This window comes from Ailuropoda melanoleuca, chromosome 2 (genome assembly GCF_002007445.2).
Source record: "Ailuropoda melanoleuca isolate Jingjing chromosome 2, ASM200744v2, whole genome shotgun sequence".
Lineage (NCBI taxonomy): Eukaryota > Metazoa > Chordata > Mammalia > Carnivora > Ursidae > Ailuropoda > Ailuropoda melanoleuca.
In genome coordinates, this window is record NC_048219.1 from 2,907,853 (window position 1) to 2,932,356 (window position 24,504).

General features: G+C 51.2%; 1 protein-coding gene across 8 annotated transcripts in view; it reads left to right on the top strand.

The window, feature by feature from the left end:
* Positions 1-23,678, top strand: part of ZBTB40 (zinc finger and BTB domain containing 40) — a 73,736-nt gene extending 50,058 nt beyond the window's left edge. For 7 of the 8 annotated variants that reach the window (XM_034646096.1, XM_034646072.1, XM_034646077.1 and 4 more), the window contains 13 exons: positions 2,810-3,002; positions 4,788-4,924; positions 5,328-5,529; positions 5,894-6,027; positions 7,861-8,029; positions 8,339-8,806; positions 9,579-9,785; positions 13,475-13,639; positions 16,198-16,412; positions 17,600-17,762; positions 18,479-18,565; positions 19,757-19,983; positions 21,708-23,678. In XM_034646096.1, coding sequence (XP_034501987.1) covers positions 2,810-3,002; positions 4,788-4,924; positions 5,328-5,529; positions 5,894-6,027; positions 7,861-8,029; positions 8,339-8,806; positions 9,579-9,785; positions 13,475-13,639; positions 16,198-16,412; positions 17,600-17,762; positions 18,479-18,565; positions 19,757-19,983; positions 21,708-21,902 — 2,562 coding nt within the window. In that variant the 3' untranslated portion in view covers positions 21,903-23,678. The remainder of the gene's footprint in view (positions 1-2,809; positions 3,003-4,787; positions 4,925-5,327; positions 5,530-5,893; positions 6,028-7,860; positions 8,030-8,338; positions 8,807-9,578; positions 9,786-13,474; positions 13,640-16,197; positions 16,413-17,599; positions 17,763-18,478; positions 18,566-19,756; positions 19,984-21,707) is intronic. The other variant, XM_019799986.2, reaches the window with a different exon arrangement.
* Positions 23,679-24,504: the final 826 nt, after the last annotated feature.

A 24,504-nucleotide genomic window follows, 5' to 3' on the forward strand; every position in this document is an offset into this window, starting at 1 on the left:
CCTCATAAAACTGCTGGCATGACTTCTCAAGTCAACTAGATAACTGTATTTGTTGGTGTTATTGATTTCAACTTTGTGCTAAAAATATTTTTATATCTGGAAGGAAGGAATAGGGACAGAGAACCTCTGTGGCATCAATTCTTAAAACTGTGGGAAGTGGCTTACATGGTCCAGAGAGAAAATGTTTAGAAAGCAATGGTAGGACAGCTGAGCATGGATCAGTGGTGGAGACTGGATCCTCAATTCTCTTTTTCTCAGTGGTCTGAAATTGGAGTTTTTTCCCATATAAAATGGGAAAAATCCTTGATCTCAAAATTATATTTTATAAATTATGTGTTCCCAAAATTTATAACTCCTTTGAATTTCTTAGAAAAAGATAATATACAAAATAAGATTAAGCCTCTGGTTTCTCCTCAGGCTTAAGACTGAATGTAATTTCGGGCACTCAGTTTAAGTAAGTTGCTTATAGTTCTAGAAGTACCTGATTCCCTGTTTAGGGATTTCATTCGATTACTCATTCAAACCTTTTCCTTATTAGCTAGATTGAATGTGTCCTTTGAACTGTTTCATTATCTCGGTAAAACAGCATTTATAGGAAGAGTCCAGACTCAGCCTCATTCTCTGCACCAAGACAGTCCGCACTGTCATTTTCCTCTGTCACTTTCAGTTTACTTGACATAAAGGACTGAAGCAGAAGTTAAATTAGTTATAAATCACAAAAACCCCTCTTAGAATTGGGGTTCTACCAGAGCTTCATTAAGCTACTTCTCCTCCTGAAAATTGAAGTAAAACAATAAAGCAAGAAAGTAGAGGGGAATATTGATCGAATGGCCATAGGGTGTAGGCATCACATGGCACACGCACTCCAGGCCTTTTAGAACTCTCTTCTGTTACGGAGCGGTGTTCATCAAGGCACCACAGCCCCTATGTATCCATACCCTGGGTTCTGTAAGACATGATAAAGAGAGACGTCTTTTACCTCAGGGTTGGAAACTGATACAGAAATAGTGATTACGACAGTTGTCGTTAACTTAATGCTTACCGTGTGCCGAGCAGTGTGCTGAGGACCTTTTAAACGTGACTAAATCCTCCCTCGCAGCAACTTTATGAAGTCACAGATATTACCCTCATTTTAAAGATGAGGAAACAGACACTTAGGAAGGTGAAGCAGCTCACCAGAGACACAGCTGCTGGGCCCCCGTGCTGGAGCTCAGACTTGGAAACACGGCGCGTTCTCTTAACTCCTGTGCATACAACTGCCTCAGGGTATCAGTACCCACTGTCATTTAAAGATCACGTATGTCGTAGACGTTATGTCAGGCTCTACAAATAGCAACTTGACTTTAGAGACTCCTAATAACAAGTGTACAAGAGGTGGTATTGTTCTCTTCTTTCGCAGATTCGGAAGATAAGGTTCAAAGAATGAAAGAACTCACCCAAGGTCACACTGGCTGTATATTTTAGGACCAGGGTTCCTACTAGGCCTGTCTGGCTTTAAAGTCCCTACCCACTCTTGACAGTATCTGGCTGCCTCATTATGTATGTATCAGGTCATTGCTTAGGAACTACAAGATAGCACCGGAAACAGCGTGGTTTTTAGATACAGGCGCCTTAATTTTAAATTATGATTCATTTAGTAGGAATCTAGTATATATTAGACATCAAACAGAGAGAATGACTGTTTTGTACTGGCAAATATGACAGTTTAATATATAATGTATGCATTCCTTTCATATATATAATATAGATACTCCTTTCGTATACATAAAACCAATTTGGTTTTATAGCTAAATGTATTTTTAAATGGGAGTTAATTTGATAATGGCATCCTCTGGCATGCTACTGTGATGGTGTGCTTGACTGTTTCTCCTGAAAACTGGCATTTTCCCAAAGGAAAGCTCAAAAATTCGGTCACTAGGAATCTGTAAATTATAGGTGTTGAAATAATCTCCCACGTTATCAGTGCCGTAAGAGCCAAGTTATACATAACGAGTCGTAGTCCATTAGGAAGTAGTTCTGTTGTAATAGGAAAATATCTGTAAAATAATAGTCGTATGTTTTATTGTTGAACCTCTTGCTGGAGCCCTGTGCCCTCCTGACTCGGAAAATCCTCTGGCACACCAAGGAAGAACAGGGGGTGGGAGTGGGGGATGATGACTGGAGCCGTGTGTGTGTGTGTGTGGAGCTGATAAGAGAGCTCGAGAATACAGAATCTACAAGAAAAATTATCCAGAAATGCACTTTAAATCTATTATTTTGGAGGCCACAGACTAATGTGTAAATTTTCTGGGCATTCAAGCTGCTAGGAAATTAAGTAAAAGGAAGTAAAATAATAGGATTGCCCTGAAATTGCAGCCTCCTACCACGCTCGTGTAGTTCTTGAGGGGAGGCTGGAAACCACTGTAGCTGTGGCCGCAATTAATTCGTTAATTGCCAGTCTGTTTCTCAGTCTCCGCGTCTGAACAAACCAAATCTGAAGAACGGGGTGAGAGGTAGGTGACCTGTGCTGCGGTGTCGGCCTCGTGTAGGAATCTTCTCACAGCGCAAACTGGGGGTGGGGACAAAGAAAACACACAGACCTGCAGTGGAGGAGGAAGGATTTTCACGGAGCTGTCCGTGCGGCGAAAACTTGGGCTTTTTACTGACATGGCACGAGGAAGAGACTATGGGAGCAGCGGTGCGGGAGACCGCGGAGGAGGACCCGGGGACAGGCGCCTTGTCCTGCCCTCTCGCTGGCCTCGCCAGCGGCATGTCCAATGCACTTAGAAGTGCCGGTAACTGCCATATGCCTGATTGCTTCCCGCTGCAGGTGATCCTGAATTGTTGCGAGGGCGGAACACCCAAGGAGACGGTGGAGAAGCTGCTGCACAGAATGTCTGAAGACAAGACTCTGACTGCAGAGAGTTTGCTAAAGCTCCTTCAGGCTGTGAAACCGACGTCCCCAAACTTGGGCCTTCTGCTGGAGAATTTGCAGAGATTAGCCACCTCGCCAGGCACCACAGGTATCCATTAATTGTCAGCTCTCTGGACTGGAACCTCTCCCACAGAAAATTAGAGCTTGAACACCCTTTGGGCTCCATGCTGGGCAGATGAGGTAATGGTGAGAGATGCCCTTGTGCAACAGAAACTAGTGTCAGAAATCGGTGATTCTCGGTAGTTCTGGAGTTAGGATCTGAAATCTGAGAAGGGCTCTTGTCCGCCAAGTGCCCTCATGATGTTCCTGTGGTTCGGGGTGTGTGATGGTGTGGCTTTCCCAGAGCTGGCACCCGGTACCTGGGAATGCCGAAGGAGCAGGCCGGCTCACAGAACACATGATTTTGACAAGCTGTGTTGATAAATCCAAGCAGCGAAAACTCCGATCTTGATTTCCCCACTCCCGTGTGAGTGCTGTTTGGTTCTGGCAGTGCCCAGAATTACCCACCCCTCGTGTAACATTCAGTCTGGGGGAATGAGTCCCTGTCCCAGTCCTGAGAAAAATGGGCCAAGTCTAGCCACTTGTCCCCTATCCCAGCGCACTTGAGACCGAGACGGTTTTCAAAAAAGGGTAGTTGGAAAAGGAGAGAACTTTCTTCTAGCTTATAACAATAATGAATACCTGTACAAACTTGAACAGTTTACAAAATAAAGAAGAAAACAACCTGAAACCCTCCCACTCGATTTTGTCAGTGCCAGTACATTGACGTATTTGTCACATTATTTTACAATGTTGAGATATTCTACTGTATTTTATAATTTTATAATTTCCTCTCTTTAGCAGTATAACATAAACATTCTCCCCCACATTTCAGAAAATGCTCTGTAACCCTATTTTTTGAAGGCCTTGTAGTTTTCTATTGTAGGGACCCATATCATGCCTGGCTCATGCCCTGTTTGGGGCACGTGTGGTGGAACGGTTAGGGCTGTCAACACCACCTAGGTCTGTAGCCTGACTTTTGTATAGCTGTGTGCCCCCGAGCCAATGATTTAACCCTTCTGAACATCGTTTTGTCCTCTCTGAGATGGGGGTGAGAATGGCACCCATCACATTCATTTTTGTGGCTACTGTGAGATAATATATTTACAACGTTTAGCAAATCATAGGTCCTCAGTAAATATTAGGTGTTGTCCTCCTCCTCATCATCACAGGTTACGCAGTGACAAATATCTTCGTACACAGACTTTTCCCTCCGGAGCATTTCTTAGGGCATGATTCCCAGAAGCAGAGTTCACTGGGCCAAAGAGGAGAATACATTTTCGAATATCTGTAAAACTAAAGGAAATGCCTGGTAGTTTTAATTTTTCTTACTTTGAAATTAAATATGACCTTTGAAAAGAGAGTAACTAACAGATTGGCTCAACGGCAAATACGTAGGAGAACGATGGGTCAGCCTCACTACCGGAGTCTTGACTCACACCTGCTAGTATTTTGGATTGCCACATGGATCCTTAACCTCAGGCTGGATGAATAACACCCCTTGAATCTGTATGTCTGAATCTCTTACAAGCAAGCCTTCTAATTACCTCCCTGTTGAGCAATCACTGGCTTCTACCACTGGGCGCCGACTTTCAAAGTGTGAGTGGTTATGCGACCCTGAAGCACCAAGTGATTAAGGGTAGACCAAAGGAGGTCTGAACACACATGTATGAGGCCCCAAGCCAGGAGCCACACTTGCCTTCAAGAGGAGACAGAGCGCTTGCGTGGTAATGCTCTCCCTCTGTCACATGTAACTCCCCTAATCTTCCGTAGCAGAAGGCCATAAGGACATTTTGTTGTAGCAAACATTATTGTTTTGCTAATATCCTTGCAGTCCAAGCAAACCCTGATGATTATGGGACCGAGCTGTTGAGACGGTATCATGAAAACCTCTCGGAGATTTTCACAGACAACCAGATATTACTAAAAATGATCCCACACATGAAGGGTTTAGCCCGTGGAGAAAGAGAGGTAAGAGAAAAAGAAGGGGAGAGGGAGGGAGGGTGGGTAGAATGAGAGAAGGATAAAAGATGAGCATGTATACATACTTAAAAAATATATTTTACATAAATGTACACACGCAGCCATGTTGAGAAATGCTAAGGCGTCCGTAGAGGAGAAGAACAAGGTGATTTGATTTCTAGGGCAGAGTGATAAGTTGGAAGTTGTAATTTCTGCAGTAATAAGGGCATTCAGAAGGAAGTGTGAAGAGCTTTGGCGGATATAAAAGTCTCTCCGGTTGAGAGGTGGAGGACGTTGAGAAACCCCTCCCCGGAAGTACGTCCACTGTAGCCCTGGACTGACTCATAGTTCTGCAGCTGGGCTGGCGGCCAGAGGGTCCCTTACGTTTCTTTTTTTGTGCCACATCTTGAAGGTCATGGAGAAACTCGTGAAACACGACTCTGGCTCGGGTGGTTTCAGTTCTCTGATGTCAGCAGTTCTGGAAAAGCAGACTCTCCCTGCAACAGCCATTTGGCAACTGCTGCTGGTGGCCCAGGAGACCAAGACCTGCCCGCTAAACCTGCTCATGGAGGAAATACGAAGGGAGCCTGGTGCCGACGCCTTCTTCCGGGCAGGTAGGCTACCCGATCTCTGTCAGAGCTTTGTCCCTGGTGGAGAGTAGCGTCCGTCTTGCCAGAAAATAGCAGGAGCTCTCTTAAGGTCGTCTTCCACATCCTCACCATTGGAAGTAAGGACTGGCAGTTTTGTTCAAGGACATGGGAGTTTGTGAACCTTGTAAAATAAAGTACTCCGTGAATATTTTAAGCTTATATTAATTAAATTCGAAGTACAGCACCGTGTGCCATTTTCCCCACCCCAAGCCCCAGAAAGGAGATGGGTGAAGTGTATTCTCACTGTGAAGAGTTGAGTTGAGAAGAGGTGAAGGGAAAGTGGTGCTCATAGTTTCACTCATGAGTTTTCAATCCCCCTTCCTTTCAGTGGCCAGCCCAGAAAGTGCGGCCTTGGAAGCCATCCTGAGGCATCGCGGACTGATCCTAGAGGCCATCCAACAAGGGACGGGACTCAAGGGCTTTACTGCAGAGGAGGAACAGCTGGCAGAGGCTCTGAAGGAGGTGCGGTGGGGGAAAAGCCCGTTGTTCCAGAGAATTCTACCAGGCTAATGCCGGGGACGGTCTCATTCCTAAGGGAGGCACCAGATTCTACAGAGTGCCTATTGCGTGCCGAGCCCCGTGCTGAGCCAACATGTCTTTGTTTTTTAATTCTCCCAACTCTGCGTGGCAGGTGGTGTCATCCACATTTTACAGATGAGGAAACTCAGGCTCCAAGGGGTTTGGTGACATGTTTAATGTTTAGGGTGCTCCAGCTGGTCAGAGTTGAAGCCAGGATTTGAACCCAGGCTCATGTGACTCAAACCTAGATGTATTTCAGTTGCCTAAGCCTGGGCAAACTGAGAGGGAACCATGACATTGTTCCCTAACATGTTCTAAGAAGCAACTGCTTTCAGAGGAAGAAAAGTGAAAATGGTCTTATTACATACTCTGTTCTGGCGTCTAGGAAGAGCCAAGATAAACATAGCTAGAACAAAGCTTTTGCCCATATGGGGTAGCAAATAGTGCCAGCTCATTTTCTGTAAGGCTTCTCAGTGTGGCCGGCATCCCAGAAAAACCAGGTGGGGACTGGGGGGGATTCATGGATGTCCAGCCCAGGATCATGGGCATCTCGAATAAGGAAGAATTATAAAGGGACTAAAATTAAACTGCAGGTTCACCTGTGCGTGCTTTTTCATCCAGGTGGGCGTGGCAGGTGTGCAGAAGGGCAGGTTTCTAGCACTGTCCACACAGGTGACAGCCCCACCTTGGTCTGACTCGCAGGTGGGAGGAAGGTGGGGCTTCAGAGGAAGGGTGCATCTGCTAGGCTCTCTCCAGCGTGCCTCGCGCTTCAGAAGCGGAGCTCCTGCGGTTGATGAGTTTGAGCCTCGCTAATGAGTCTCAGGCCTGCCTCCAGGGACATCAGGTTTATTTAGATAGACTTGAAAAGAGCAGAAAGAAAATGTCTTCCCAAACCAAAATTCCATTTGGCCATCTGTGGATGGTTTCGCTTTATTTTCTCAGTGTACGGACTCTGTCTGCTGACAGCTCTAACATTCTGAAAGAGGGTGGCTTTGAAATAAAATTCTTGGCCTCTTTAAAGCCCCTATTTGAACCCTCTTTAAAAAGCTGAGTTTTTTTCATGAAAGAAAATGTTTAAAAGGATACATCTAAGTGTCTAAAAATGTGAAGCCACTGATCACGCAGAATTACTTGCAGACACTGCGACAATTACGTGTTATGAAAAATTACCTTGATCTTCGAGACAGAGCCACCAACACCAAATCATACAGCTTTCCAAGCTTTTAATATTAAGATCTAGAAAAGTTCTTTTGGGTACTCCTGGCTTCTGGGAAGATATTTCTCGTAGAAAATGCCCAGTGCTTCCTTGCTGGCGCCTTCTTTGTATTTGCACGTTTGTCTTTTTTTTTTTTTTTTAAGATTTTATTTATTTATTTGACAGAGATAGAGACAGCCGGCGAGAGAGCGAACACAAGCAGGGAGAGTGGGAGAGGAAGAAGCAGGCTCACAGCAGAGGAGCCTGATGTGGGGCTCGATCCCATAACGCCGGGATCACGCCCTGAGCCGAAGGCAGACGCTTAACCGCTGTGCCACCCAGGCGCCCCTGCACGTTTGTCTTGACACGGGCCTCCCTTTTCTTCTATTCTTTTTTTAACGTTGCCAGTTTCCCTGTTCTCTGGAAAAGAGGGTTCTTCACTACATTTATCACAAGAAACATAAATTTGTTACAGATGGAGCAGTGCCTTCCTGAAATTAGCTTTTTCCCCCCTAAGTTGAAAACCATGGAGAAAACTGCTGATATTAACCTCAAACCTTTGTCTCATGGTGTTCATTTAGATTCTGAGCATTTCCTCTGAGACAGCCAGCCCTGAAGCTTCCCTGAAAGTAGTGCTGAGCAGAGCCGTGGAAAAATCTGTCTCGGCCATTGAAATATGTCACCTCCTGTGCAGCGTCCACAGATCTTTCCCAGGCCTGCAGCCAGTCATGCATGAGTTAGCATACACTGGTAAGGAGCGGAGCGGGTGGGGGTCCCGTTAGGCCCGCTGGTTGTGTCCATTGGAGAGAAGAGGCAGCAGTTCTTACAAGGGTTTGTCCGTTGCCGCCTCACTACTTTGCTATGCTCTCGGTTCCTCGACAAGTCACAGGCATGGCTGTAAAATGCTGCTACGGACTTGTAGTGGAAAGTAAAGGTGACAGCGGTGTTACTCCAGAGTTTTAGAGGGTCCCACGTAGTCTGCAGCCTCCTCTAAGAGAAGTTAGGAAGCAAAGTAGAAACGCCAAATTTCCAGAGCCATGCGAGTTCTCTCGTCTGCAGGCTTCCTTACTCAGGAAAGTGGAGGGAAGGAAAGATGGAAGGTGAGCACTAAATTTCACCGGGAAGCCAACGACAGAACAGATGAGAAGGTAGCCGAGCCGGCGGAGGAAGGCTGCCAGTCTGGGAGACCGAGCAGTCAAGGAGAGACCGGTTCCTTGCTAGAACAACAAGAGAAAGACGTGTCTGCCTCCCCCGACTCTGCCAAGAAGAGCTTCGTCTGCAAGGCCTGCGACAAAAGCTTCCATTTCTACTGCCGTCTAAAGGTGCACGTGAAGCGCTGCCGGGCGGCCAAGAGCAAACAGGTGCAGTGTAAGGAGTGCAGCGAGACCAAGGATTCTAAGAAGGAGCTGGAGAAACATCAGCTGGAGGCCCATGGTGCCGGAGGAGAGCCCGATGTCCCAAAGAAGAAGAAGAAGAGGCTGCCAGTGACGTGTGACCTCTGTGGCAGAGAATTCGCCCATGCCTCAGGTACTTTGAGGAAGGCGAAGTCATTTCAGAGGGTGAGGGTTCTGGATATTGTAGTGTGGATTCTAGGCCTTGCCTCTAGCTGTGTGCAGTAGGGGCTGCGAATGGGCCTGGGAGACAGCAGGCGCCTACGGAGACAGGGTAATGTCTTGAGAAAAGCACGAGCTGTGGAATCAGCTCTCCAAGCTTGAATTTCCCCCTGTTAAATAGGCACCCTGACACCACCCGCTTTTTTGAATTGTTGTAAAGATTTACGATAATATAGTTAAACACCTACCTGCCTTCAATGGAGTGAGTAAATTGTGGCTACTATTAGTCATAATAATAACCAGCTATTTAACACCCGACTCTTAGGTTCCCACATATCACTTGTTTCTTGATAATAAACAAGTCACAGAAACCCTGGGATGTGTAGTCAAAATTGTTTACCCTTCCCCAGATGTTGGATAAACCTAATGAAATATAAAAGTGAGTTTTGTTTCACTGTTTCTGGGTGGTGGGTCCTATTTAAGAGAGAGGGGGGATGGGAAAGATGAACCCAGAGAACTTTGTGCCTGACCCAAACAGGAGCGGGAGCGAGGTGACTTTCGGAGTGCTGGGCGGTAGGCAGATGAGCATGGCTGAGTGAGGTCCGAGTGAGCGCGGCCGGCTGTCCCGTGGTTCAGGCTGTGCTTCCCCTGCAGCCTGGCCTCAGACAGTGCTGTTACGTGTCCTCATGCTGGATTCCCCACGTTGATTACCTGTGTCCCTCTGGTCTCTGGCATGGTTTCCCCAGGCATGCAGTACCACAAACTGACCGAGCACTTCGACGAGAAGCCTTTCTCCTGTGAAGAGTGTGGGGCCAAGTTTGCAGCCAATTCTACCCTGAAGAACCACCTCCGCCTTCACACGGGGGACCGCCCGTTCATGTGCAAGCACTGCCTCATGACCTTTACCCAGGCTTCTGCCCTGGCCTACCACACCAAGAAGAAGCACTCGGAAGGTGAGGCGTGGAAAGCTGCTTCATTTTTCCTGCCAACTTTGGGTGAACTGCCCCAAAACCCGTTTGGAGCTAGGCATGACATATCTCAAGTGGCTTAAAAACAAAACACGATGCAAACTCTGCCTAGAGCGATGACTGGAGCACGTAGATAGATACACAGGCATGTAAAATGTTATGTTTGTGAGGAGAGGCTAGCTAACGTAGGATCGTGACCTTACAGTTACAGAATTGGCAGAAAGCCAGGAATTCCCTGGGCTTCGAGGTGGAGTTCAAGCATGAGAAAAACCCTGGGTGAGCACCTGCTGTGGAGCAGCTGAAACTGCTGTGAGCTGATGGGCCCTGGGGTGTCGGGTGTAGAGACCTGAGGAGTGCAGAGCCATCAGCGGTGGACTAGGGAGTAACCCCAGCGAGATGGAAGGATGGAGGAGGGGTTTCTAGTCTGGTCAGAGCAGGGGAGGTGCGTGCTCAGAGAGCTCGAGGGACTCTCTGCCTTGTTTGGTACATCTCTGGGTAAGGAGGAAGCCACCATCAGGCTCCTGGGTGGCTCAGTCGGGGAAGCGTCTGCCTTTGGCTCAGGTCAGGATCCCGGGGTCCTGGGATCCAGCCGCACGTTGGGCTCCCTGCTCAGCGGGGAGTCTGCTCCTCCCTCTCCCGCTGTGTATGCTCTCTGTCTCTCTCAGAGAAATAAATAAAATCTTAAAAAAAAAAAATCCCACCATCATCTCGCCTGGATTATGGCAGAAGCCTCCTAACTGGTCCCCTTACTCTCATCCTTTCCCCAGACGGTGCTCGCGGGACACAGGCCCCAGTGGTCCTTTCAGTGCTAACCCATATCCTGTCACTTCTCTGCTCAAAACCTTTTTGCAAAGGCTCTTCACCTCGCTTGGTGTCAAATCTGAAGGCCTATCGATAGCCTGCCAGGCTCCCTGTGACCAGGTCCCCTAAGACCTCCCATCTTACGCCTCTCCCCCGCCCTCACCCTGTTCTCCCCACTGCAGCCTCTTTGCAAGGCCCCAGCCCATGGGACACCTGCCGCAGGCCCTGTGCTCTGCTTGGAAGGCTTTCTGGTCCTTCCTCTCACCTCCTTCAGGTCTTCGTTCACACCTCTTCCTCGCGAGTCCTTTCCCGACCACCCCTTGTAAAATCTCAGCCCCGGCTCCAGTTCCCCTGTGTCCTTTTCCTCCATAGGGCTTGTCATAGGGTGTATTATCTACTTCATTAACTTCTGTGTCTCCTGTCGGTCTCCCCCTGTTAGAGTGCAAGCTCCGTGAGGGTAGAGCTGCCGCCCCCTCCCCTCACTGCTGCATCACTGGAGTGGTGCGCAGCAGGAGCAGACCCTTAGCAAACCCTTACCGAGGGAATGAATTTCTTGAGCGCTGTTCCAGGCGCTGTTCCCATGGCGTTTACATTCCAGTGGGTAAGAGAGACCATAAACAAATGTGTCATGTAAGTTCAGGTAGCAGGGATTGCTGGCAAGGGAAACAAAGCAGGGTAAGCAGCAGGGGAGCGGCAGGGTCTGCTCTTACCAGAGAAGGCCTCGGAGACGTGAGGCTGGTGTAGGAACCTGAGTGACATGAGAGCTGGCTCCTACAGAAGATCTAGAAGAGCATCGCGACTGCAGAGCCCCCTCCCCAAGTGGGAGGGGCCTGACCTGTTTGAGAGACCACAAGGAAACTCGAAGGAGCCAAAACAGAGTAGACGAGGGAAGAGTGCTGAGAGAGAAGGCCAGGGAGCTCACCAGAGGCCAGGTCTTCTAGGGCCGTAGAAGCCAGGGTCAGGACTTTGTTTTTTGTTGGTGGTGGTTTATTTTGTTCTGCTTTTAGGACTTGGGTTTTTATGCAGAGTGGGCTAGTTTCCATTGCCGCTGTAACGAATTGCCACACACAGTGGCTGAAATCAATGCAAATATGTTATCTTGCCACTTCGGAGGTTAAAGGGCCCAAAGAGGTTTTAACCAGGGAAGAGTCAAAGTTTTGGCAAGTGTGTTCCTTCTGGAAGGTCTGGGAGAGAATTTGTTCCTTGTTTTCCCAGCTTCTAGAGGCTATGTGCCTTCCCTGGCTCATAGCCATGCCCCTGCAACCTCTCTTTCCTCCATTGTACCTCCTCCTTTGACCCTCCTTCCTCCCTCTTCCAAAGACCCTGTGATCACATTGGGCTGCTGGTATAATGCAGGATAATCTTCTCATCTCAAGATCCTTAACTTAATTATATCTGTAAAGCCCCTTTTGCCACGTGAGGGGACATATTCCCAAGGTTTGGGGGTTGGGACATGGGCATCCTTGGGGGCCATTATTCTATAGCAGGAAGCCATAGAACAGTTGTGAGCAGAGAAGCAACAGGATGTGACTTAGGTTTTCTGGAGTTAATTTGGCCACTCTTGACAGTCCGCTGTAATAAGGCCAGAGTCGTGCTCACAGTGAGGCAGGGCGGGCCAGTTGTCTGGTGTGGAGGTGACGGGGCTCTCAGCTGGAGCGTGCTAGGGGCGGTTGTCAAACGTTCAAGTTTGGGGATGTGGCGTTGAAGCGGAACTGATAGGACCCATGGTGGGCTGCGTGTGGGTGTGAGGGGAAGAGTTAAGGATGGCTGTGGGGCTTCTGGCATGAGCAGCCGAGTACATGGCCCTGCCATTCACTGCAGTGGAGGAAACTGGAGTGCGTGGGGGCTGGTGGCGGGTCACGGGGGTGCTGGGGACGGAGCCCAGGATCTCTGTCTGAGGGACTGGTGAGACCTCCAGATGGAGAAGGACAGTAGTAAGAGGTTGGATGTGTAAGTCCGCAGTTCAAGGGGAAGCTGGGAGCCAGCAATAGAACTGTGGGCGCTATCAGGGTACAGATGGTATCTGAGCTCTGAGATAAGGTCATCTGCAAATGAGGATAAAGAAGAAGGCTGAGGGCTAAGTCCTGGGCTTCTCAATAATTTCAACTCTTGATTGAAGAAACCCTTTTTTTCCTAACAAAATCTTATTTCAAAGCCCAACATGTGAAAAATGAGAATGACGTCGATTGTTCTAGCTGAAGTAGGCCCTAGGATCTGGGGGATCTGGACCCTCGCCTCACTGATTTCTCCACTTCTGTGCTGGCCTAGAAGGGAGCCTGGAGGCGCAGCTGGTCTGGTGGTTTTTTACAAATGCCAGTTTTCCAGCCTTGCTCTTTACCTCTATTTCCCAACAGTCTTCGGCAGTCTGGTCATCGTATCCTCATTATGTGTGTGAGAGAAAAGAGAAGCCACATGATTTACAATAACTTTATAGCAAGTCAGCAGCGGAAGGCTTCCCTTCTCTGAATCCCCGTCTGTCACCTCTGTGTGCAGTCGTGATTCCGCACGGCGCATGTGGTGAGGGATCCAGACCCGGGAGTTTCTGGGCATGAGGATATGTCTGTTTCCTGGGAGTGGAATGAGCTCTTCCGTACTTGGGGTGGCCTGGTTAACAGGTGGTTGGTCTTGTGTGATGAGAACTCTGTCCTTATTGCTCAGGGGAGGCCACACTGCACCCTCAGCTGTGCGTGAGATGCCATCTGATAGAAGGGCCCAGACCTCTCACCCAGTGTGTGTTCTTTTAACTGTGTGTGGTTTTAACGCTGTCTGCCAGATTATAGTCCCCAACACGTGCCTTACCGTGTGATCCTGTGTTCAGGGTGCCGTATGTGTTTGGTGCTGTTTCTAATAAGGAAACTCATGCGTGTTTCCAGGGAAGATGTACGCCTGCCAGTACTGTGATGCCGTGTTCGCCCAGTCCATTGAGCTGTCCCGCCACGTGAGGACCCACACCGGGGACAAGCCGTATGTCTGCAGGGACTGTGGCAAGGGCTTCCGGCAAGCCAACGGCCTGTCCATCCACCTGCACACCTTTCACAGTACGTACTGAGATGGCGGCTGTCAGGCGCTCGGTGCCAGGCCTGGCTCTGAGAAGGTGTGTAACGATCATGACAGAAGTTGTCACTCCACCAGAGCCAGGCCCCATTTGGTGCCTTCCCCTCCCCTCTTCTCCTGCAAAACTGAGTCCCTCGTTCCTATTTCAAGAAAAATCCCATTTTAACATGTCATTGTGTAATGTCCGGGCTGTTTCCTTATCTCCTTTTTAGCCCACCTGGCCCTGCTTGGCTGACAAAGGCAAATTATGCTTGAAGGAGAGTCTCAGTAACAGACAGGCCGCAGATGCACCAGAATATTCCCATTAGTCCACTGAGCTGCTCTTGCACGCCCCTTCCTCCCCCACCCATCTTGTAGTCCTACCCGCCTTCCCCATGGGAGCAACCGGACACTGTCTGAGTTAATGTCTCCCGTCGTGAGTGGTCCCTGCTCACGCCCCCAACCCCCCGGCCCTGGAAAGCCTACGGCCTTGCATTCTCTCCCCTGTGCCCCTGTAGCCGCTCAGGTGGTGGGGTCTGCCCCCACCCTTCTTGCCTTCTACCAGAACTGATACAGACAAAACACACTTCTATTCAACACACGCACAGGAAAGCAAAGAAAACTCTGTGCGTCCTCATTACAGCCTCGGGAAATGGCCCGTGTGGCGTCTGGCGGCCACGTGCCATCTGCCCCAGCAGACTCGTTGCGGTGGAAGTACGAGCAGCACGACACAGCAGGGGGTTAGGAGCTGGGCTCCCACACCACACCGGCCTGGAACTGGACCTTGACCCTGCCATTTACTTCCTTGAGATCTTAAACAGATTTCTTTACCTTTCCAAGCCCCCTCTGCCCCTTCTGGAAATGAGGAAAAGTAAGAATGCCGCCGCGTTGGATTGCTGTGAGAATTAGTGAGGTGTCCCACGTAAAGCATGAAGCTTCCTGCCTGACACACACAAAATGCTCAGTACACACCAGATAGTGTTACTGGGGATGAAAGCAACCCTCTCCCGTGCCATTTGTCACCGTCAGAGCCTGTCTTTCTGGCATGCCGTGCACCCTGCGTATCCTTCTCCCCTCTTTCCTCCCCACCCCTGTTTTCCACACACCTGTTTCTAGCTGTCAGCAAATGCAGAGGCTCACAAACATGGGCTTTATGTTGGCACGTTCAGGTATATTATCAGGCAGCCAGCAAAGGACGTTGTCAGGCTCCTGTGTGGCCAACATGGGGCTGGGCGCTGGGGGTGCAGGACGTGCATACGGTGCTGCCCCTTCCCCCAGAGCGCTCACCAGTGCCCGTATGTAGCTGCGGAGGTGAGCGAGACCTGGCCTGGATCGAGTGCCATAATTTCGATGTCCTTTTGACCTTTTAAAAGGACATTCAGCTCTAGTCTCCTTTTCCTGGTAGCATTACCTGGGAGCGAGGGGAGGGTGGGACTAATCAGTTGTCAGGACAAAGAGGAGCCCAAAGACTTCCGTGTCTTGGGAAAGGTCATTAGCAGCAGGCCAGCAGCCTCTGCCTCTCCTGGACCGCTCCTTGCCTGTGTCACAGGCCCGCGGCACAGCGGACGGAGGACTGCTTCCCCATGCCTTTGGAGACAGTGTAGACTGAGATTTCTAGAGCTCATGTCCACAGGGACACTGGTTAGTGACACCAAGTGCTGCTGTGTGTCCAAATTCCGGAATTAATTGGACTCTGTGCACATGTAAGATTGGCTTGTGGGCAAAGGATTTTATTATTAAAACATTCTGCTTTCTGTTGCTTTCAGAAAAAATAAACGAAGTCTCTTGCCATAGGGACAGCAAATGTACCCTTCATCAGTGCTCGTTCTTATTTTTGAGGCCTCCCTGAGGAGTTGGCATATCTAGTTAAGCAGGTGGCTCGGAGCACAGCCTTGGGAGTGAGAGCTGGGACTGTCACCCAGTTCAGCCATTTCCCACTTGTGTCACTGGGCACTGTCTAAGCCTTGCTCTTCCTAGTCTCTAAAATAGGTTAGATCCCACTCACAGGGTTCTTGGAAGGGTAGAGCGAGTTCGTATTTGTAAGGCACTTAAAATGTACCCTGTCATATAGCACTCATTAATCATTGAAAATATTTTTATTGTTGAGTCTAAGGTGAGGAGCAAGGAAACATTCTTCCTATCAGTCACATGCTGACAACAAAGGAAAGAGTGAGGCTCTGGGGAGTATGCTGGAAGTCCCTGCAGAAGAGGAGAACACTCAGAAATGCCCAGGGCAGGCAGGGGAAGAGCAAGGCCAGTACTCCCTGCAAAGTAGTTAAATGGAATTGAACTCGTAGGATGTAACATGAGGAATGGGAAGGAACTGCTTGGTGCCGCCGAGGTGGTTCGTACAGAAGCCTCCGAGGCATCCCCCCTCCCGGGGTGAAGGTAGGGGGTGGTCAGGTGATCGCCGCACTCGCGGCTGGGTTTTGGAGTCTGTGGCCATGCCTGACCTGTGCACAGAGTCTCGCCCCTGGAGCCGTCCGCAGCGGCCGCGTCTCCCTGACGGCTGCCTGTGCTGTTTTTCCCCTCCCTCTCTCCTCACGGATGGCGGCGAAACTAGACATAGAAGATCCGTACGACTGCAAGAAGTGCAGGATGAGCTTCCCCACTCTGCAGGATCACCGCAAGCACATCCACGAGGTGCACTCCAAGGAGTACCACCCCTGCCCCACGTGTGGGAAGATCTTCAGCGCCCCCTCTATGCTGGAGCGGCACATGGTGACCCACGTTGGAGGGAAGCCCTTCAGCTGTGGGATCTGCAACAAGGCCTACCAGGTGACCGTGCGCTCGGCTGGGAGCGCCCCCCCCACCCCTACCCTGTCCCCAGCCTGCCCTCCCTTGATCTGCCAGGAGTCCCAGACGTGACGATGTGGCTGCCGCTCGTGAAGGATGCGGCTTGTAATTGCTCAGAGTCTCTAAGGTGATCTGGTCAGAGTAATGCAGTTGGGAGCTCTCATTGGAGACGAGAATTTCCACACCTCTTCTCTTGGATTTCAGCTCTGTCGTGAGCTGAATGCTGCTTTTCCCCTTGGACACTCACGCTGTATGGAGCCTATTGACCCCATGTGTCAAGGGATGTGAGAGTGACAATGGGCTGTGTAACACTGCCTGGAGTTTCTCTTGTTTAGCACAATGACTGGGTGGTTGTTGCCATTGCTAAACTCCTAGGGAAGGGGTCTGCTTTTTCACCGTAGAATTTGGTATGTAATTAAAGTGAAACCCCATATGGAACTAAAAAGAAACCACATATGAGAAACTCAGCTCTAAAACTACCGAGAAAAAATGATTCTTGCAACGTCTGTAAGATTTGGAAGTAGAGAAAAACGCAGCGCTAATTTCAGCTCCACAGACACGGAGAGCAAACTTTGGGCCATGCCTGGTGCTGTGACCTCAGGGTTACAGAGCTGAGTAAGGCCTGGACTTGGTCTCTGGGAAAGCCTGGAACTGTAGGGAGAGTGTCCCAGGGCTGCTCTGGAACCCGGGAAGGAGGAACAATTGCTGCTGGAGCAGGGACAACACATGCTTCTGCTCCAGAGGCTTCTCTGCTGCCTCCCAGGGCTTTTGGGAGGCAGTGAGGTACAGCTCAGATGCTCCAGTTGGAAGGCCAGGGTCTGAATCCTAGCCCTGCTGTTTACTAATGATATGACCTTGGGCAAGTCGTTGAACCCCTGTGTGCCTCAGCTTCCACCTCACTAGAAAGATTTGACACCTCCCTCATAGGCTTGTTGTGAGGAGTGAGAGTTTCTGAAGGACCAGGCCATGCCTTGCCCTGTAGTGGTGCCTCAGTGAGTACACAGGTGCCTCATCCCACGAACGCCAGCCTTCCCTCTCATGTGAGCACTCAGTGTGACGGGTAAGAGAGTGATTCTAGATCCATAAACACATTTGTCTCCCGAGGGCCTTGGGACCTGTCCAGCTTGCTGGAACCTTCTAAGACTTAAGATTTGCCATGTTCCTTGCAGCAATTGTCTGGTTTGTGGTACCATAATCGGACCCACCACCCTGATGTGTTTGCCGCTCAGAACCATCGATCTTCCAAATTCTCGTCACTCCAGTGCAGCTCCTGTGACAAAACCTTTTCCAACACCATTGAACACAAGAAGCACATCAAGGCAGAGCATGCAGGTGACGTTTGGGTGCCTAGAGACCACGAATGTGAGCTGATGAGTGGGAGTGGCTCGATGACAGCATCCTGGGCTCCAGCCCAAGATCCCAGCTTACGGTGCTGTAGTGTGGTGTGCTGTGACAGTGGCCTGTGTGCTGTCCCAGCACACCTGAACGAGGCCATCCTGGCCCATCAGTAACGGTGAACAGTAGCTTGAGTGTCAGTCGTTCTCAAACCCGGGGGCCTAGAACACCGTAAGCTCCTACCAACCCTGTGGGACCTGGGATGGGTGGCGGCTGTAGTGGCAGACAGGCTCAGGCAGAAATCCCGGCTCCCACCCTGATCGGCTGCATGACCTTGGCAAGTGACCGCTTTCCTGAGCCGGTTTCCTTCTCTTCAGAAAGTCAGTTAATACCCACCTTGCCGGTCAGTCTGGGGATGATCACCACAGTTGTGAAGCATCATCTACTGTGTGCAAGGCACGTGCTAAGCATTGGTGGGCGCTTCCTTATTCCATATTCCCATAGCAACCCTACTTCCATCCAGGCAGCCTGGCTCCGACCTGGCGCTCTTTAACTAGACTGTGCTGCTAGCTCATAGCTGTGAGGTTCCTGGCTCTTGGTAGATGCTTGCTAAGTGTTGGCCATCGCCACCCCGCCCAGCCCTGTTCCTCTCCAGCCTGAGGGAGCCGTCCTCTGGTTGGTTCGAACCACTTCTTTCCTTGTGTGCTCCACAGATATGAAGTTCCATGAATGCGACCAGTGTAAGGAGCTCTTTCCCACACCAGCATTGCTACAGGTTCACATCAAGTGCCAGCATTCAGGTCAGTGCCCTTGCAAGATGCTCCTGGCCCGGACTGCCCCGGGGCATCTCATCTCCTTCATCCACAGATGTGCAGTCCAGGCCAAGTAACCGAACTGACTTGTGCCTCAGTTTCCTCATGTATAAAACAGGGACAATTATAGTGCTTCCTTTTTTATAGGGTAACTGAAAATTGAATACGTTAGTACCCAGAAAACATATAAGGCCTGGCATCCCTCTAGCGTGACCTGTGATTATTGTTGTTACTGCCTTATCTCCTCAAGTCTAAAATGCTAGTCTTTCATGAACCATTCAGAAAGAAAAACTGTTGTCAGTTAAACTATACTTTATCATCACTTAGAATTTGCAGGTGATTCTAAGTGCTGTTTTGGACTTAATTTGGCATAGATCGTACGCACACTTGTATGTGTACGTTGGAAGGAAAATACGAGAAATAAATCATGGTGAGCATCCCGCTTCTCAGAGCAGCTCTCGCTTCTGACTGTCGAGGTGCATGTCATCGCACATGGCGTGTGCTCCGCCACCAGCAGCCCCGCTGACGGGGCACAGGCAGGCCGTTGGTTTGGGTCTCTCGAGCATGACGTCAAACTGGTCTGCTTTTGCTGCGTTGGGGATGGAGCCGAACATCCACCCCTTACTCGTCCCTTCTAAACCTTTTGTTTCCTGGGAGTTAAAAACGTGCACCACTCCTGGCTCAGGGATGGCCTTCGAAGCCAGGGACGCACTGTCCGCAGGTCTTGGTGCTGCCACCGTAGACTTCCGTGTATGCGCAGTCATTGGTAATTTTACGTCCCCCTGCCGCCTGGCCTGTAGCGGCTGTCAGATGGCATTGAGCCCAGGTCAGAGGTGTTAAAGTGCGCCTCTTAGACTTGATGAAGTATGGTGTCCTCGGCATCCTGATCCACAGCTGCGTGAGGAATGGCCTTCAGCCGAGGCAGAGTTGGTCTGAAGCTAATGCTGACGACTTGTGGCTGCAGAGCCCCTCGCTCACGTGGGACCTGTTCCTGCATTTGCGATGTTGCCTTGTTTTTCCTAAAGAGGAGCCCCCAAATGGGAGAAGCTTCGGGTCCCACAGAACCCGACCCTGCCTCTGCACCTCGATCCTGGTTGCTGCTTCCTCTCCCCTCCCCCGGCTCGTATTTCTCTCAGTCGTTCCACCCACAGCCCACCCTCTCTGTCCCGCCTCTTCCAGGTTCCCAGCCATTCAGGTGCTTGTACTGTACAGCCACCTTCCGCTTCCCGGGCGCGCTGCAGCACCACGTCACCACAGAGCACTTCAAGCAGTCAGAGAGCACGTTCCCCTGCGAGCTCTGCGGGGAGCTCTTCACCTCCCAGGCCCAGCTCGATGGTCACTTGGAATCTGAACACCCAAAGGTGACGGGCTCTGAACCCCAAGCAGCAGCCTCACGGGTGGTACAGGTGATTCTGGGGCCATCAGATACAAGGGTGCGAACACGGGGTCCCTGAGTCTTCTCTAGAGGCAGCGTGCAGCCTTTCTGTCTGGGGCTCCCAGAGGATCCCGTAAGTAAGAACATGACCAAGAGGGCCTTGCAGAAGAGTCTCTCTGGACCTCTTACCAAACAGAACAGAACAGAACATTCTAGTCTCCTGGCAAGCACCTGCAAATGGCCCCTGGGTAGAGGGAGCCTGGAACGAGAATTTCCAAAAGCAAAACACCCTTGGTTTCTCCTAATTCACACACTTCCCCACCTTCTGTGAAACACCATGGGGTGCGGCAGAAGCAGCGGGAAATCTCGGAGAAGGGGGGTGAGCTCTCTGTTGGGACCGCCTGCCACTGAAACACTTTGATAGCTCCTCTAGGCTGGGCACAGGACACTGGGTATGTCAGGGCTCCTCACCTTTACCTGGGGGAGAAGCTCGCCTCTTCTGTCTTCTCCCGTGAGGGTGGGCGGGAAGAAAAGGAAAAGAAACTCAGTTCTGTGGATTGTCTGTGGTGGGCGGGAGCAGCACTGTTAACTGATTGGACCGTCCTGCTGTCCAGCCCCACAGAGGGGTCCTTGATGAACCATGTTCTCACAGGCCTCTGTGCAAGCAGAGAGCAAGTCAGGTGGGCACGCTGCAGCGGAATTCCTTCTGCCGTGTCACCCAGAATGGCTCTGCTTTGATCTTTTTTTATATATTAGGATTCTTGGTAATATGTCCTTTGAGGAAAAAGGGGAAAAAAAAAAAAGAAACGCTTACATTGCTAAAGAAAAAGAAAGAAAACCAGTTTGAAAACTACTATCCTAGATGATTTTTGATTAAACATCATAATCCGTCTTCTCACCCCCCACCGCACAGACATGGCACTGAGCTCTGCCTCCCCCTTCTGCCCCCTCAGGCCTAGCACTCTGCTCCCCACTCCCGCCTAGTTCTCAAGGGCCAGGGTGGCTGTGCCCTCTGTGGGCTCTCTAGTTTGAAAATATCAGGGGACACCGAACTGTCCTGAGTCCCCACAGTCCCAAGCATCAACTTGGAGGTTGGAGCGGGCACTGGGTGTGCTTTACCACAGACTGTGTCTCCCTGAGCCATCTTGAACAGGTGACGCAGATTGGGAAGAGTCTGTGTGGCCTTTGGAGAAGGGCTGCCAGCTGGGGGGGTGCCGAATGAGGGAGTTGCTAGAAGTCACATCTCCACCCATTCCTGCTCCTAAGCTCTGTAGTGATGTGGCCTCCATGGAGGGCTCGTCGCGTGACTCAGGGCCAGAGACTCCACCATGGGCCAGCCAAGGCTTCTGAGAAATCCTTCCGTGTCCATGGTCAAGCCTGAGACGAACCACTTTCAGTAGCATTCCTTTCACATGGCACTTACCTCCGCAGAGGGATCCTCGAGACAGGAAAACCCAGTGTAAGGAACTGAGCCGGTATTCGCTGGTGCGTAATCATAGAGTCCGGGCACCCTGAGATGGCGCACTGAGCTAAATTATAGCAATTTAGCACACGGAGTTATTTAAATTGTTTGCCTGCCTTCTCTTTTGCATCGCTGGTGTGTTAGACTTGCCTCTTCCCATTAGGTGCACGTAATTGCTCTCCTCAGGTGAAAACATAAATATCATCATTACAGCATGAGCCAAAAACCATGTAAATTCTGGGGAGCTCCCTGTGGACACTGCCCAGAGCAGCCTCACGGTCTTTCCCTTTCAGGTGATCCAAACCCCGGAGCCGGCGGCCCCGACAGAGCAGATGATCACTTTGGAGGAGACCCAGCTTGCGGGGTCACAGGTGTTTGTGACATTGCCAGATTCACAGACGTCTCAGACCAGCTCTGAGCTTGTGGCAGTGACCGTGGAGGATTTGCTAGATGGTACTGTGACCCTGATCTGTGGCGAGGCCAAGTGAGTGGCCACTCACCCCATGGAGGGTCCTGCATTTGCAGCAGAGAGAACATTCGGCGGCTTGCTGTTTGCCCTTCGTCCCTGGCTGTCCTGAGTAGCGAGCATCGTAGCCTAGCCAACCAGAACACTCTCACTTTGTGCTCATAGAACCAGCAGTGTTGACGGCCTTGGCATGGACACTACTGCCCTCCACAGGGGACGGGCCTACTGCTGTGGCCTCTGTGATGAGCAGTGGGATAGGAGCTGGGGACTGGGGCCCCGGAGAGGTGCTGCATGCCGGTGGCCTTCACTGTGCAGAGTGGCAGGTAGAGGCGGGCGTGCAGCCCACAGACTGGCTACCAATGCTGCCGGGACCTCCTGGCCGTTCAGAAATGAGAGAAAAGCACCAACGCGCCATCCAGAGACGCCCGACCGGAGCACACCTGGCTCCTTCCTCACTCTGTCGTCATCCCTTCCGCTTGGATGGCCCAGCCCTCTCCTGGTGGCAGGAGGACAGGGAGCAGCATGTTAACACAAGCCGAGTCCCACCTCCTCGGTACAGTGAGCCCTTCCCCAAACTGAGCCTTGCAGGGTTTCTGCGGCACGTGCTCCGTGTGGGGCCGTCCATCTGCAGAGACAATCCCTGTCCTTCCAGGATCTTCTCCGGGGTGTTCTGTACCCAAGGGCTGTCCCCGCAGCCTTCCATGTTCTCCTCAAAGCTGAGACTATCTGCGTGGCCTAGAAGGCCTGGCCCTCGCTCTGGAGCCCGTGGTATGGCTAACGATCCAGCGCCGGGGGCCGGGGCGCCCTGGCTCCTCCTCCCACCACGTTCTCCCTGCCCCGTGAGTGGCCTGCTGTCGACTCGTCCAGGCGGCGGCCGTTCCTGCAGGGGAGTGATCCTTTGGAGTCTGAATTTCACAAAGCTTTTTTATCTTCAGTTCCTAAAATATAATCTGATAATTAATGGTTTGCGGAATCCATTATGAAGTGCAATTAGATGGATGTAGGTTCCCGCCATTCGGAGGGAATGACTAGCATTTATCTTCCTTTCCTCGAAGCCAGAAGGTCGAAGTCTGCTGGTGCAGTGTTTACACACCGGGCAGGGCTGCCTGGCACGGCGCGCGGCTCCGCCCCCAGCAGAGGCGCTGTGCAGTCTCATCGCTCACCCCCCGGCTACAGGTTGGCAGAGGACGAGCCTGCACCTTCTTTCCAAGCACATTTCATGTCTCCAGGTACAAGCAGGGGCTAGGGGTCAATCTGGGACACGGTCGGGACTCGGGCTGCCTCTTCACGCTGCTGGTGGGACGGAAGGCAGAGCCCTGCCCCTGCCCGCCGTGGCCACTGTGGCCTCCTGGCTGTGCACCGGCGGTGAGTTCCAGCGCCGGCCTCCAGGTGGGTCCTTATTTTGATCTGCAAGTCGCTTGAGCTTGTCAGCTCAGGGATCTTCCCATTCTGGGGGAAACGAAGTTTTCAAAGGCAAGTCCTCAAAAGCCAAAACCTGACCAGAAGATGGTGCTCAAACCTTGAAGACGTGGCCTCCACGTGAAGCCCTCAAGGCTCCTGCCACGGCTGGCTCTTCTTCGGGTGGTGCAGTCCTGGGAGCTGTCAGGCCTGAAGAGCACTTGATCTGCAAGTGGCAGAATGGCACTGAATCTCCCCTGGCACCAGATAAAACCCTCTGAAAGGGACCGGAGCGGCCCCGCCCAACGGCAAGGATGCTGCCCCACGGCGGTGGTGGGGGATTGCGGCGGCGTTGGAATTCCTTCCAGCCGGAAAACAAATAAAAACTTAATTGCTAAGAGCCCGTAGGGGAAAGTGATTTTTCTTTTTCAAAAGTCTTGTGATGAAAGAAAGCTGTAAGTTTTTAAACCAAGTTTCAGATCCTTTCAAGCACCGGGAACTCTTTTTCTCAGGTTTCCAGTGGAGCCCCAGATGGTGGCCGGGCACACGTCTCCTTTAGCATCGCGGGGCCCACAGCTCGCTGTGCTGGCAGCCCACAGAGAGGTGGGACCTGCCGCTCGATGTGCTCTCACCCACCGCGTGGCACGCCCGCAGGAGGCGCGGACCCTGTGCTGCTCCCAGTCAGGAGTGAGGACACGCGTATCCTGAACGCAGCCTTCGCGCTGAGCGGACCTCTGCAAGGCGCTGCATTGGCGGCGATCTTACAGTGTCACTCCCTGGAGATGCCCAAGTGTGCATTTTACTGTAGCAAGACTTTTTCTAGCTCTACTTGGCCATTTTGTTCTTTCCCCCCACGGCTGCCCAAGAGACCTTCTGAGTGCCACGGAAGACGCTGTCATCGTGCTCCCTGCGGTCCCCTCCCTGGCTGTCTTATGACGGAGGTGTCCCTGCTTCATTGCCATGGGTGCACCCTGGTGGCCTCCAGGCTGAACCCTGGGGGCATTTATGGTGGTTGCAGGAGCCTGTGGGCTTCCTGGAACCCCTGCCTGAATATGTCCATTGGGACCCCAGACTTCCCTGCTTCCAGAGCTCATGAAGCAGCTGGCGAGGAGGGACAGGCGGACTCTAAGCTGGAGTCGGATTCTGTGGGAATAACGGGGTCACTTAGGGAACAGGATTTGCCATCCCAGGTAAGTGAGGTGACAGATAGGAGATTCAAGAACCAG